Source organism: Rhinatrema bivittatum, chromosome 1 (genome assembly GCF_901001135.1).
Source record: "Rhinatrema bivittatum chromosome 1, aRhiBiv1.1, whole genome shotgun sequence".
In the NCBI taxonomy this organism is placed as follows: domain Eukaryota; kingdom Metazoa; phylum Chordata; class Amphibia; order Gymnophiona; family Rhinatrematidae; genus Rhinatrema; species Rhinatrema bivittatum.
Window position 1 is genome coordinate 592,597,436 of NC_042615.1, and position 16,124 is coordinate 592,613,559.

The window sequence follows — 16,124 nt, forward strand, 5'->3', positions numbered from 1 at the left end:
GGGAAAGTTGAAAACAACTTTCAAGAGCGAGTTCAAAAGGGCGGGAAACCGTTAAGAGTTAAACGGGTGGGGTGCGTGCAGTCCGCGGCCCCGGCCCCGTCCAGGAATAAAAAAAATAAAGTAAATCAATAAAATCAATAAGTACGTAAGGGAAAGTTGAAAACAACTTTCAAGAGCGAGTTCAAAAGGGCGGGAAACCGTTAAGAGTTAAACGGGTGAGGTGCGTGCAGTCCACCTGGACGATTGAACCCGGCGGGTTCGGTGGGACCGGGGTTTCGGCGGATCCCCCACCCCTTTCGCGGGGGGGCGGGGAACGCCTCCCGGACGGCCCCGGCCCCGTCCAGGAATAAAAAAAATAAAGTAAATCAATAAAATCAATAAGTACGTAAGGGAAAGTTGAAAACAACTTTCAAGAGCGAGTTCAAAAGGGCGGGAAACCGTTAAGAGTTAAACGGGTGAGGTGCGTGCAGTCCACCTGGACGATTGAACCCGGCGGGTTCGGTGGGACCGGGGTTTCGGCGGATCCCCCACCCCTTTCGCGGGGGGGCGGGGAACGCCTCCCGGACGGCCCCGGCCCCGTCCAGGAATAAAAAAAATAAAGTAAAGCAATAAAATCAATAAGTACGTAAGGGAAAGTTGAAAACAACTTTCAAGACAGAGTTCAAAAGGGCGGGAAACCGTTAAGAGTGAAACGGGTGGGGTGCGTGCAGTCCGCCTGGAGGATTGAACCCGGCGGGTTCGGTGGGACCGGGGTTTCGGCGGATCCCCCACCCCTTTCGCGGGGGGGCGGGGAACGCCTCCCGGACGGCCGCAGGGCGCATTTCCTCCGCGGCGGAGCGCCGCAACCGGCTCCGTGTCGGCTGGGAAGGCCCAGGGGGGGCAGGTGGCCCGCCGCTCCGGCGGCGCGTGTTATAGGCCCCCCTGGCAGCAGCTTTGCCGTTTCCCCCGCCGTTTCCTCCTTCCCCTTTGCCAACTGTTAAGTAGTCTTAACCTCATTCACTACATCTATGCAGACGATGTTCAGATTCTTATTCCCATAACAGAATCTATTAACAAAGCCATCGCACTTTGGAACAACAGCTTACAAGCCACCACTAATCTCCTCAACAGTGTAAACCTGGTCCTCAATGCCTCTAAAACTAAACTCCTCTTCATTTCCTACAAGCAAGAAAACCTCCCATCTCAGATCCATCACAAACACCTTCTCACCCACAACCATGTGAGAGACCTGGGAGTAATTATAGACAACAGTCTTTACCTAAAGAATATGATCCAAACCACAACTATAAGATATAATATTATATCTTAATGGGCCTCGACAAAGGAAACTCTTTCCTATTGATCTTGTTAGACCTTTCCGCAGCGTTTGACACGGTCAACCACGCCATCCTCCTAAACCAGCTTTCGTCCATAGGAATCAGCGGCACCGTCCTATCCTGGTTCAAAACGTTTCTCAATTACAGAGGTTACAAAGTTGAACTCCAAAACAAGGAATCCTCAAGATTTGACTCTGTCATAGGAGTCCCTCAAGGTTCTTCATTGTCTCCGACCCTATTTAATATCTATCTTCTTCCTCTCTGCCAACTTCTTACCGACCTCAATCTAAAGTACTTCCTTTACGCAGATGATATTGAAATCATCATCCCTATCAAAGACACATACTGTAAAACTCTTGAGTACTGGGAAACATGCCACCAGAAAATCAAACAAGTAGTAAACAACCTACACCTCATCTTAAACTCATCCAAGACAGAAATCCTACTCATCTCTCCTGAAAACAATATCTCCAACACTACTCTTCCCACCAACCTACCTACCACACAAGTTAGAGAGTTAGGAGTGATAATAGACAACCGGCTAAACTTCAAGGCACATATCAACAAAACAACCAAAGACTGCTTCTATAAACTCCAGGTTCGGAAGAGGATAAGACCTCTTTTCCATGCTCAAGACTTCAGAACGATCATCGAAGCAGTCATTTTTGCGAAATTAGACTACTGCAGTTCCCTATTGCTAGGTCTGCCCTCATCCTATTCCAAACCACTACAGATGGTTCAAAATTCAGCAGCCCGATTACTAACAGGCGCAAGAAAGAGAGACCACATATCTCCCATTCTGAAAGAGTTACATTGGCTACCCGTCCACTTCCGTATCATCTATAAAGCCAGATGTGTCATTTTCAAAACTATTCATCAACGCATCTTATGCACTTTAGCTGATGACAAAGGAATCGGAAAATCTCTCAGAAATAAGAATACGCGTGGGAACACAAGGTCTGGATGAACAGGCACATCATTGGAGGACAGAGGTCAATCCCAGCTAGGGACACAAGCCGCGTAGGAAAAGAAACTAACCAGGATTCCCTCAGTAACGGCGAGTGAAGAGGGAAGAGCCCAGCGCCGAATCTCCGCCACTCCGGGTTCGGGGATCTGAACCCGACTCCCTTTCGATCAGCCGAGGACGACGGAGGCCATCGCCCGTCCCTTCCGAACGGCGCTCGCCTATCTCTTAGGACCGGCTGACCCATGTTGAACTGCTGTTCACATGTAACCCTTCTCCACTTCGGCCTTCAAAGTTCTCGTTTGAATATTTGCTACTACCACCAAGATCCGCACCCGCGGCAGCTCCACCCGGGCCTTTGGCCCGGGCTTCCGTGCCCACCGCAGCAGCCCTCCTACTCGTCGCGGCTTAGTCATTATTATTAGTTATATTCCGGGGTGGGTATGTTGATACATAAAGATTTCCATTTTGAACTTAAACAGTGTGTGCCAGACCCGGAGGGGCGTTATCTTATGCTGCTCATCTCGGTGGGAGGGGAATTGCTCACCCTTGTATCAGTTTATGGACCCAAGTTGCATAAAGAGTAGTTTTATTCCTCGTTAAACACACGTTTAACTAATGTGCAGGAAGGCTTATGCATTATAGGGGGAGATTCCAATATTACTCTTCAGCCCAACCTGGACAACTCAGCTGGGTGAAGAACTGATTCTAAACAGGCCAGGAAATCCCTGAGGACCCTTATGAATAGCCTGGGCCTCGTGGATGTATGGCGCTCTAGATATCCATGTTCAAGAAACTATACGTTCTACTCTCACCCGCACGACAGCTACTCACGCATTGACATGTTTATGTATATATTTGTTCTTAATAAAAAGGGTTAATAAAAAAAACAAAACACTTGTGGGAACACAAGGCCTGGAGGAACAGGCACATCATTCGAAGACAGAGGTCAATCCCAGATAGGGACACAAGGCCTGGAGGTACAGGCACATCATTGGAGGACAGAGGTCAATCCCAGCTAGGGACACAAGTCGCGTAGGAAAAGAAACTAACCAGGATTCCCTCAGTAATGGCGAGTGAAGAGGGAAGAGCCCAGCGCAGAATCTCCGCCACTCCGGGTTCGGGGATCTGAACCCGACTCCCTTTCGATTGGTCCAGGGCGACGGAGGCCTTCGCCCGTCCCTTCGGAACGGCTCTCGCCTATCTCTTAGGACCGACTGACCCATGTTGAACTGCTGTTCACATGGAACCCTTCTCCACTTCGGCCTTGAAGAAGAATGCTCAGTCTGTTTAAAATAAGAAAATGAACGGACCCACTCTGAAGGACCATGCTCAGTCTGTTTAAAAGAACAAAATTAACGGACCCACTATGAAGGTCAATGCTCAGTCTGTTTAAAATAGCAATATCAACAGACCCACTCTGAAGGACAATGCTCAGTCTGTTTAAAATAACAAAACGGAACTGCCCAGCTAGGGACACAAGGCCTGGAGGAACAGGCACATCATTGGAGGACAGAGGTCAATCCCGGCTAGGGACACAAGGCCTGGAGGGACAGGCAAGCACAGCAATGGAGTTAAAACACCAGTAGGAACACAATGCCTGGAGGTACAGGCAGGAACAGCAACGGAGTTAAAACACTTGTGGGAACACAAGGGCTGCACAGTAGATGCCGGTCAGGCACAGCGATTCATGTCAAGAACATGTGCTGCAGTGCTTACATTATCTTGAGCATAGGAGGCAATTGGAACTGCTGCAAGGCTCCTTTCAATAGCTTTTATTCATCTTGCCATTCACAAGGAAAATCGGGAAAGCCAAGCAATGGCAGGTTTACTTTCAAAAACACTAGCATTTCCATCAAGACCGGTGCCTTGAGCGGTGAGGGCTCATGATATCCCCTGTCATTGAAAAAACACGTTCACTGGGCACACTGGTTGGTGGACATGACAGATATCCTTCAGCCACTTTGGCTAGGTGTGGCCAGACAGTGGACTTGTGTGCCCAATATGCCAGCGGATCTGTCTGCGTGTTCTCTATCGGCTCTGAGAGATACCGTGTCACTGACAGCTCTGCTGCTGTCTCCTCCTGTGCTTGGGAGGGCTGAGAGTCACTCAATCCAGTTACTTTCTCTCTCGCCCGTTGCACAACTGATGTATCTTTATGGCCAACATGCCTTGGGTGTTCTGACGTTGAGGTGGACGCACTAATAATAGTATCTGTCACTGACACAGTCCTTCTCCTGCCAGGGCTAGCAGCAGCACAACTCTGTGACGTGCCTGCTGTTTCCACCTGTGCTTCAAGCCTAATCTGTCTCCGCCTATGGTGCTCCTGTTCACGGACCTGTGCTAACAACAGCTCCTTCACAAATGACAGACAATTGGTCTGTAGGGCGAGTTTACCTTTCACACGGGGATCACAGACAGAGGCGAGCATGTATGTGCTGTCCTCTGTTAAAGGCCTTAATCTGTCTTTCACCTGCTGCTGCAAAACGTCCACACACTGCAGCACCTCAGCAGTCATTCCCTCTTGCCGTTTAATGCCTTCCAAATGGTCATCCAGGAATTTCACTATAGGGATGATGTCAGCCAAGGTGGAACTTCTGGAACTCAGCTCCTCCGTGACGTCCTTGAAGGGCTGCAGGATTTTTACCAGCTGACTCATGACTAACCAATCGTGATGCCCTAGGGGATTCTGCACACCTATGTCTATTGTACCAGAAAGTTCATGAAGGGGTGTCTGCAGCTCCAGTAACCTCTCCAGCATCATAAAGGTTGAATTCCACCGGGTGGCAACGTCTTGAATGAGACGCTTCTGAGGCATATCCAAATCAGTCTGCTTTTCTCGGAGAACCTGCCCCGCCCTGACACTTCTGTGGAAGTGTGCTGCTATGTTCCTGCACTTGTGTATTAACCGACGCAGGTATTCAGTCTCCTTGTCCTTGGACTCCAAGCCCAAACCTGACTTCACTACCAGATGCAGAGTGTGTGCAAAACATCGGATGTTCTTAAACCGCCCATCGCTTATTGCCTTAACCATGTTTGCACCGTTGTCTGTGACAAAAAAGCCTGCCCGCGTTTTACTGTCTCGCTGGTGTACTTTCCAGCTCGCCAGCATCTTTCTGATGCATGCTAGAATATTGGCAGCGGTATGGGAATGGTCCGTCAGGTGGGTGTTCAGTAAAGCCCACCTCCACCCTGATGCTTGTTCAGTAATAGAGCTGCTGGCTGCCCCTGCCTCTGCCATGTCCCACCAGTGTGCTGTCAGAGAGAGGTAAGAGTGTGCAGCATTCATGGCGGTCCAGATATCGCAGGTGAAATGCACTCTTCCGTCTGCCTTACCTAGCAATGCTTGCACGCGACTGACACAGTGCTTGTACAGGCTGGGGATGACCTTTCTACTAAATGTGGTTCTGGAGGGGACTTTGTAATTTGGAAGTACGACCTTCAAGAAACGTTTGAAACCCACATTCTCAACTAACTGCAGGGGCTGGTCATCAAGGGCAATCATTTCCCCAATGCTCCTGGTTACTACTTTTGCGGCTGCCTGCCTCCTACCCCGGGATAGCGTTACCGCACTCCACCCCATTTCCTCCATGGTGCATTGTCGCTTCTCCCACATGTCAGTGGGTTTCTGGCCTGCCGCCTGACTGCTAGAAGGGTATGAGGGCGTGGGCTGACTCTGCTGCTTTCCTACCACTGCACCCTGGTTGGAAGGGGAAGGGGTCCCCTGACGGAAAATGCTACCATCCCCAGATGGCAGTAATCTTGTTGGGTGTTGCCTCTTAATATGATACTCCATGCCAAAATTTGACAGATGTCCCAGTTGCTTGCCTCTGCTAATATCCCTGGCACAGTAATTACACCGAGCATAACGCGGGTCTTCTGTCACTTTAAAATGTGCCCAGATCGCAGATTTCTTTTGTGATCCTCCTCTCTTTCCCGCCCTGGGGGTGGATGGTGGCACTGGAGTTGAGGTACTACTGGGTGTGGGTGGTGCACCCACTGCACCCGGCGAAGCAATGCCAGCGGGGGCAACAGTCACCCCCTGTCTCCCTTCTGACAGCTCTTCCTCCTCCTCGATATCAGTGGAATGTCTCCCCTGCCGCAGATTTCTGGAGGTGGAGGCTAAAACAGGATTAACTGACAATTCTACCGAAGATTGCTCAGGTATTACATCTTCCGTTTCTGATGAGAATCCCATCCAAGAAGATTCTTCTTCTGAATCAGAAGCTAACAGTGCCAGCGCTACCTTGTCACCGCAAAGTTTTGCAGGACACTTCTGTCCCCTGGCTGCTCTTGGGTGTGTAACTTTTGTCTGGCTAGACTCTGCCTCCTCTTCACTCTCCTCCAAAACTACAGTGCCAGAAACACGTGCTGGCGATTGCAAAGTTTCATGGTCTGATTTCTTTTTTTTTGCCATGGAACTGCCATCCCCTACAAAGACGTTTGATTGCGACAGTTGCCTTTTTACCTGTACTGGTGGTGTTGCGCTGGTGTCTTTTGCGGTGCCTCCGCTGCCATTCCCACTAAGTCGCTTGCATCTCCCTTTCCCTGACATTATGGATTTAATGTCAATGAGTACTAGTGGTAACACTGCCCACTGTCCCACAATAATAATGTTTGGTCAGTTTAAAATAACTAAATTAACAGACCCACTCAAGAAGAATGCTCAGTCTGTTTAAAATAACAAAATGAACGGACTCGCTTAAGGTCAATCTTCACTCTGTTTATGCCCACTGCCTGCCTGGCAATGCACGGAATGTGTCTGTCTGTGTGTGTGCAGTGAGTGCACAGAGAACAAGCTTCCTTTTCAGTAGATATGAGGCAGAGTACTGCCAGTGCCAGCCCTGGCACTGCCCACCCAGCACTGAACCACTCAAGGAGAATGCTTTTAAGTCTGTTTAAAAATAGCAAATGTAACAGACTCGCTGAAGGGCAATGTTCACTCTGTTTACAATGCCCACTGCCTCACTGCCTGCCTGGCAATGCACGGAATGTGTCTGTCTGTGTGTGTGCAGTGAGTGCACAGAGAACAAGCTTCCTTTTCAGTAGATATGAGGCAGGGTACTCCCAGCCCTGGAACTGCTGCCCACCCAGCACTGAACCACTCAAGGACAATGCGGTTAAGTCTGTTTAAAAATAACAAATTGAACAGACTCGCTTAAGGCCAATCTTCACTCTGTTTATGCCCACTGCCTGCCTGGCAATGCACGGAATGTGTCTGTCTGTGTGTGTGCAATGAGTGCACAGAGAACAAGCTTCCTTTTCAGTAGATATGAGGCAGGGTACTCCCAGCCCTGGAACTGCTGCCCACCCAGCACTGAACCACTCAAGGACAATGCGGTTAAGTCTGTTTAAAAATAACAAATTGAACAGACTCGCTTAAGGCCAATCTTCACTCTGTTTATTCCCACTGCCTGCCTGGCAATGCACGGAATGTGTCTGTCTGTGTGTGTGCAGTGAGTGCACAGAGAACAAGCTTCCTTTTCAGTAGATATGAGGCAGAGTACTGCCAGTGCCAGCCCTGGCACTGCCCACCCAGCACTGAACCACTCAAGGAGAATGCTTTTAAGTCTGTTTAAAAATAGCAAATGTAACAGACTCGCTGAAGGGCAATGTTCACTCTGTTTACAATGCCCACTGCCTCACTGCCTGCCTGGCAATGCACGGAATGTGTCTGTCTGTGTGCACTGCAGTGCACATAGAACTAAAGTAGATATGAGGCAGGGTACTCCCAGCACTGGAACTGCTGCCCACCCAGCACTGAACCACTGAAGGAGAATGTGTTCACTCTGTTTACAATGCCCACTGCCTCACTGCCTGCCTGGCAATGCACGGAATGTGTCTGTCTGTGTGCACTGCAGTGCACATAGAACTAAAGTAGATATGAGGCAGAGTACTCCCAGCCCTGGAACTGCTGCCCACCCAGCACTGAACCACTCAAGGAGAATGCTTTTAAGTCTGTTTAAAAATAGCAAATGTAACAGACTCGCTGAAGGGCAATGTTCACTCTGTTTACAATGCCCACTGCCTCACTGCCTGCCTGGCAATGCACGGAATGTGTCTGTCTGTGTGCACTGCAGTGCACATAGAACTAAAGTAGATATGAGGCAGAGTACTCCCAGCCCTGGAACTGCTGCCCAGCCAGCACTGAACCACTCAAGGAGAATGCTTTTAAGTCTGTTTAAAAATAGCAAATATGAGGCAGAGTACTGCCAGCCCTGCCTGGCACTGCCCAGGATAAAATGTACAGACTCACTCAATAAGAATGTTCTTTTTTTTTTTTCCCTAACAAAGAATCTGTTCTGTGTTGTCTATCAAATCTGGTTCTGTTCTGTGTTGTCTATCAAATCGGGTTCTGCTATCTTCTCTGCCTCAGCCTGCCTAAGCCCACCCTGCACGATCCCGATCCCACCTCCCCACTGAATCGCTGACAATGTCCGTCAGTCCTCGTGCTGCTGCTGCTTTTATAGTGCTGCTGGCTCGTCAGGAAATCCTCAGAGAAGCACGGAATGACAGCGCGATTCGCTGCATTCAGTGCTTCTCTGAAAAGGTGAACGCAGATTCGCTGCGTTCCGGTATCCATGCCGACCTGTCCCACCCTTTCCTGTGAGTCACTGAGACTCACAGGACAGGGTCAGACAGGTTGGCATGGTTACCGCAGGGGCGCCGCCATTTTCAGGTAATCCGGGGCTCCGAGCTAGAGTCGCAGGTAATGGCGGCGAGAAAGCGCGCGCATGGCGATTCGCCGTATCCGACATATCTATGTTCATTTATGTCGGAAATCTGCTCGTATACGCCCCATCTTTTTTTTAAGTTAAAAAAAAATATTGAGTTGCGTTTTCCATATGCGGTCAATCCGAATGCACATCCCTACAATTCACTCTCTATTCCCTCAAGCACAAATTTAGATGATAAATCCTTTGGAGGACAAGGAAATACGTATTGCACCTGAATGAAACTCATCTTGAGCTATCAAAGAAAAGGAATGTATTAAATCTAAATGAGTAGATTTCTTTGCACTTGCAGATAAGTTATTTAGTCCTACAAAATATCTCAACACAAGTATAGTTTATGGTTTTCAGTTGAAAATTATGGAATCCATTCACACTGGGATACTTAAAAGGCACTGACAGCAATATGCATATTGTTCCCAATAGATTTTCTTTAACACTTACTTTGCCTTCTTTGGTTTTGTATTGATATCACCCAGGACCATAATATCTGAGAAATCTATCCGAAATTTGCTGAGCAATGTAGCCATCCTAAATTGACATAAAAAAAATAAAATCTGTAACTAAATATTTGTTGTGACATCATAAACCTTATTTGCAAAAAAACTTAGTGAGATTTCAAAAACCAAATTTAGACAAGAAAAAAAACATCACTGTAATCATCCTTAACCACATGCATTGAGTGTCCCTTAACCCTATTCTGCTAGGATATCTTTTAAAGTGAAATATTCTATATTAATTCCAGCTGTGATAATGGTTTTGAACAACAGATATTTTATAGAAATAAGTAAGAAAATTATTCCTTACCTGCTAATTTTCGTTCCTGTAATACCATGGATCATTCCAGACTGTGGGTTATGTTCCATGTCCAGCAGATGGAGTCAGAACACAAAATTCCCAGGGGAGGAACCATATAACCACGCCTCCCCTGTAACAGCTCTCAGTAACTAGACTAACAAAGCCCAAAAGAGAGAGACTAAAAAACAGAAGGATCAAGTAATCAAAGAAGGAATTGAAATAACCGCTGTCCAAATAAACAGCAACTAAATTCTGAACAGTGAACTTGCAAACAGCAGTGCGTGAACAAAAAAGACGCGCAGTATTCGAAATACAGAGTAAAAGATTGTTAAGACAGGTAGGCAGGGATGTCCCACCAGCAAAACCCCCAAACTAAGGGAGGGTGTCTGGAATGATCCATGGTATTACAGGAACGAAAATTAGCAGGTAAGGAATAATTTTCTTTTCCCTGTACATACCAGGATCATTCCAGACTGTGGGATGTACCAAAGCTTTCCCATCACGGGTGGGCCGCAGACAGCCCTGCTCGTATTACCTTGTCTCCAAGCTGACCGCCCGACGAAGCACCGACATCCAGGCGATAATGTCTCGCAAAAGTATGGATCGACTTCCAGGTGGCCGCCCTACAAATCTCCTGAGTGGAGACGGAGCAGCTCTCCGCCCAAGATGTCACCTGGGCTCGAAGAGAATGAGCCTTGACAACCAGCAGAGGGGACTTACCTACGCCAAGGTTCGCCGCTATGATTGCTCCCTTCAACCACAGCGCTATAGATTGTTTGGAGGCCATGCAACCCTTCCGGGGTCCGGACCAGAGGATAAAGAGATGATCGGAGAGCTGAAAATCATTAGTCACCTCCAGATAGCGTATCAGAGACCGCCGTACATCCAGTCTACGCACGTCTCCAGACTCAGAAGAGGCAAAAGATGGTAATTCCACCGATTGGTTGAGGTGGAATGCCGAAACCACCTTAGGGAGAAAAGAAGGAACCGTCCTCAGCGAAACCCCTTCAGGCATGAAACAAAGGTATGGTTCACGACAGGATAGGGCCTGCAGCTCGGAAATACGTCTTGCTGAACTGATTGCCACGAGAAAAATGGTCTTGAGAGTGACGTCCTTGATGGTAGCCAAGCATAGAGGTTCGAACGGCGAACCACAGAGGACTCTGAGAACCAGATTCAGATTCCACGACGGACAAGGTGGGCGAATCGGAGGCTTCAAGTGTTTAACTCCTTTAAGGAGACATCCGGATGCGAGGACAGAAACTCCTTATTTCCTCTGCGAAGAAAAGCCCCCAAGGCCGCCACCTGAACCCGAAGAGAATTGTAAGCAAGACCCAAATCCAAACCTGCCTGCAAGAAGGAATGGACTTGTGGCACTGAGGCCTGCATGGGAAGAATGTAATTCGCTCCACACCAATCCTCAAAGACCTTCCAGACTCGAACATAGGTAACAGAGGTGGACATCTTACGTGCTTTCAGTAGCGTTGAAATAACCGGCTCCGGGTAACCGCGCCTTCTCAACTGAAGCCTCTCAAAAGCCAGGCCGCAAGACAGAAGCGATCTGCCTCCTTGAAAAATATTGGTCCCTGGCGTAGAAGACGTGGCAGCTGACCGAGACGAAGGGGACCCTCCACCGTCAAATTGTGCAGATCCGCGAACCACGGTCGTTGGGGCCACTCTGGCGCCACAAGGATCACCGGCCCTTGGTGTGCCTCTATCCTGCGGATGACCTTGCCCACGAGGGGCCAAGGTGGGAAAACATATAGGAGACAGTGGCGCGGCCAGGGTAGGACCAGCGCGCCCACGCCCTCGGCGCCGCGCTCCCACCTGCCGCTGAAGAAGCGGGCGGCCTTTGCATTTCCGGCGGTTGCCATTAGGTCTACGTGCGGTGTCCCCCATCGCCGTACTATTATCCGCATCGCCTGCTGCGAGAGCTCCCACTCTCCGGGATCCAAGTTTTGTCGGCTGAGAAAGTCCGCCTGTACGTTGTCCACTCCCGCTATATGCGAGGCCGCTAGTCGTTGGAGGTGAAGCTCTGCCCACTCCATCAATTTGTCGGTTTCCAGAGAGACCAACCGACTTCTCGTGCCTCCCTGGCGATTGATGTACGCCACTGTAGTCGCATTGTCCGATAGCACCCTGACTGCTTGATGGCATACTATGGGGAAGAAACCCTGTAACACCAGATGGACCGCCCTGGTCTCCAAGCGGTTGATGGGCCACTTCAACTGTTCCTCCGTCCATCGACCCTGGATTGAGCTGTCCCGACAGACTGCTCCCCAGCCTGTGAGCTGGCGTCCGTGGTGATAATCACCCAATCCGGGTCCTCCAGCGACACCCCCCCTGAGCTAGGTGCCGCGGTTCCAGCCACCAATGGAGACTGATGAAGGTTCCTCTCGGAATCGGAAGGATTGCCTGAAAATCTCTAGACACCGGCTGCCACCGGGAGAGTAGGGATATCTGCAGAGGCCTCAGATGCACAAATGCCCAAGGAACCAGATCGATGGTCGAAGCCATGGTCCCCAGTACCTGCAGGTAGTCCCAGGCAGTGGGCGTCTCAAGCGCCACAAATCCTTGAATCTGCTGATGCAGAGAATGAGCTCTGTCCGCATGCAGAAAAACCCTGGCATTCTTGGTGTCGAAGTGAGCTCCCAGAAAATCCAACGACTGGGACGGGACCAGGCTGCTCTTGGTGACGTTGACAATCCATCCCAGAGATTGCAGAAGTTGTACCAATCTGTCGACTGCGAGGATACACTGCGCTCGTGACTTTGCATGGATGAGCCAATCGTCTAGGTAAGGATGCACAAGGATGCCTTCCTTGCGCAAGGTTGCTGCCACTACCACCATGATCTTCATGAAAACCCGTGGAGCTGTGGCCATGCCAAAGGGAAGAGCGCGAAATTGGAAGTGTCGACCCAAAATTTTGAAGCGTAGGTAATGCTGATGAGCTTGACAAATTGGTATGTGGAGATACGCCTCCGTGAGATCCAACGAAGCCAAGAATTCTCCCGGATGAACTGCCGCTAACACTGAACGGAGTGCCTCCATGCGGAAACGAGGAACTCTGAGGGACCGGTTGACCTGCTTGAGGTCCAGGATAGGACAAAAAGTACCTTCCTTCTTGGGAACCACAAAGTAGATTGAATAATGCCCCCGGCCCAGTTCGGCGGCTGGCACCGGCACTATGGCCCCCAATTGAAGAAGACGATCAAGGGTCTGCCGCACGGCTCCCTGTTTGATTAAGGACCCGCAAGGGGAAAACAGAAACCGGTCCCGAGGAGCGCAAACAAAATCCAAAGCGTAGCCACGTCTTAGAATATCCAGAACCCATTGATCCGACGTGATTTGGACCCACTCTTCATAGAAGAGAGCAAGGCGACCCCCCAGTCGAGGGACCTCCTCGAGGGTCCGTCTGGCATCATTGGGTAGATTTAGCGGATGCACCAGCACCCTGCGCTTCCTTACCCTGGCGGCGCCCACGAAAGGGCCAGTTCCAGGAGTGCGAACGAGAAGAGGGAGCCCGAGGTGGCTGTTGCCTCTGAGGACGCGCTCTCCGCTGGTTACGATAACGGTTTCTGGAGTAATTATATGATCTTGACGAACGGGGTCGATCTTCGGGCAACTTGTGCACCGCGTTCTCATTAAGGGACTTGATGATCTGATCCAAGTCTTCACCAAAAAGATACCTACCCTTAAAAGGAAGGGACCCCAAACATGTCTTGGAAGAGGCATCAGCCGACCAAGTGCGAAGCCAAAGGAGCCGACGCGCTGAGACCGCCGCCACCATGGTTTGGGCTAGGACCTTAAAAGATCATATAAGGCATCCGCTCCATAGGCAACAACGGCTTCCAGTCTGTCCGCCTGGTGAGCCTCAGCGTCTGGTAAGGACTGGGAGGTGAGAAGCTGCTGCACCCACCGAAGACCCACTCGCTGTGCGAGGGAACTGCAGATAGCCGCCCGCATCCCTAAGGCCGAGACCTCAAAGATATGCTTGAGGTAAATCTCCAGCTTCCGATCCTGCATATCCTTCAACGCCGTCCCTCCAGTGACAGGAATAATGGTATGTTTTGTGACCACTGATACCGCAGAATCTACGGCGGGAACTTTGAGAATTTCCAAAAAATCGGCCGGCAGAGGATACAATTTTTCCATGGCTCTACCGACCCTAAGGTTGGCCTCCGGGGAATCCCATTCCCGAGTGATCAACTGCAAGATCCTGTGATGAGTGGGAAAAGACTTGGCTAGAGGCCGCAGTCCTGTTAGGAGTGGGTCCCCCTTCTTGAGAGCCGGGTCAGGCCCCACCGGTTCTGGAGGGGGATCAATATCCATTTCCTGGAGGATGTAGGGAATGAGGTCATCTAACTCCGCCGCTTGGAAGATGCGGAGGACCCTAGGGTCGTCGCCCTCCACCTGGGCCGCCAAGGTGGGGTCGTCCACGTCAGGGTCCTGGGATTGTCCTTCCCCCAGCGAAGTCTGTATTATCGATGGTGTCCTGGTAGGGCCACGAGAAGTCCCCGCTCCCCCACCTACTAAAGAGGGGCGAGTCTGAGGGAGGGTCCCACCCAGGAGGGGGGTAGGACATGGTATCTTGGGGGGAGAGGGTCCCCAGGTCCCGAAGGTCGTGTCTCTGCTCTGAAGAAAAGCCCTGTGCATCAGGACTATGAATTCAGGGGAAAAGGCCTGGCATCCTGAGGGGTCACCCCCCGGGGGATCCCCCCTCTGCCTACCAGGATTAGACTGAGTAAGGATCTAAAACGGGCCTAGAAGTGGGGAATGGATTATCCGTGTCCTCCTCAGAAAGCGTGGCATCAGAATCTTGCAACAAAATGGCCGCCGTTCCCGCGTTGAGAGGGAACAGGGCCTGGTGCTTCCTTCCCACGCAGTCTGCAGCTCGAACATCCTTGTTAGTAGCTGGCGCACATTCCCCCTCAGGGAAACCGCCTGAGCACAGACTCTCTTCAGAAAATAATCTGGCCCTGTTGGAGCCCTCAAGGCGCCGCGGACTGCATCGCTGTAGGGAGAGAGAGAGGGGGGGAGGCTCTACAGGTGGCTCGTGCCTAAAATGAGCGCCGACCCGGCAACGGACGCTTGCCGCGGACCCCCACCGACCTGAAGAAGAACTGACGGGGAATTAACCTCCCGACAGCAGGCGGCCCCGGGGAATGGTGCTTCGCGGGGCCGCAGGTCGGGACGTCGGTCGCTCCCCAAAAGGGAGGGGGGAAAACCTGGGTCAGGAGGGAGAGGCCGGCGCTACCGACTTTCACCTCAGAAAGCCGAACGGAGTCCAAAAAATTGCAGTCTTCTGCTGAAAAAGAAGATGAAACAAAAATACACTTACCCCAACTGAGCCCTCAGTGAGGAAAATGAGAAAAGAAAGAAAGAAAAACAGGCAACAGCCTGTCAGCAAGTCACCAGGCTAGAGAGCGATGGAGCCAGCACCAGCGGAGAGCTCTCCCCCTGCTGTAAGGGGAGCCGCAGGCCCGGCAAGTCGCCTGCCGGGGCATGGTCTGCCGCGGAGCGGGAAGGAAAAGCCCGCAAAGAAAAAACTGCACCGAGCCCTCCCCTGATCGCTGCGCAAACCAGTCACCCGACCGCGAGGAGCGAGAGAGAGAAAGATGGCAGGGAACAGCACAAAAAGAAAAAAACAGGCACTCACTTTTTTTTTTTTTTTTAAACTTTACCTTGGATCCGGAGCCAGCTGGGGGGAGTGAGCCGGGATCCCCGGTATCACCCCCAGAACTGCAAGTGCCGGTATATGGGGATCCCCCACTCCTCAGCAGCCTCAACCAGGGGGAACAGTCCCCTCAGGACCTTACCCTCCCCTGGGAGGCTGGGACTGGGACCAGCAGGCAAGCCTCTGCGGTCCTTCCCCTCCTTACAACAGAAAACACCTACCTTCTAGCTAACTTTTTTTTTTTTTTTTTTTTAAATCTACCACCTAAAAACCTAGGTTCAACACAGACTGTAGGTTTGCACCCTCTCCACCTGCTAGGAGACAGAAGAATACTGCCATACTGTAGGTGGCACCAGCCTAGATATAGGCGGAGTTTGGTTTTGTAAACTTCTGTCTCCATCTGCTAGAGAGGGGGCAAAACCCAGGAGTCTGGACTGATCCTGGTACGTACAGGGAATACCTGTTCATTGAATTATTAATGTCCTGCATTTTTCTTATTTCCAGTTTGGCTATTACAGTACTGTACTTAGTGTAGTAATTAAAAATCTACTTGCAAATATATTGTGTGTTTAAATTTTAAAATGATATATGGGGGTGACAAAGAAGTTTATTTATCTGAACTACTGCCCCTTCCCCTC

At 50.4% G+C, this 16,124-nt stretch overlaps 1 protein-coding gene across 1 annotated transcript in view; it reads right to left on the reverse strand.

Moving 5' to 3' along the window:
- SLC12A2 (solute carrier family 12 member 2) overlaps positions 1-16,124 on the reverse strand; it is a 368,551-nt gene that overhangs the window by 23,869 nt on the left and 328,558 nt on the right. The window contains 1 exon segment of the mRNA XM_029619121.1: positions 9,456-9,542. Coding sequence (XP_029474981.1) covers positions 9,456-9,542 — 87 coding nt within the window.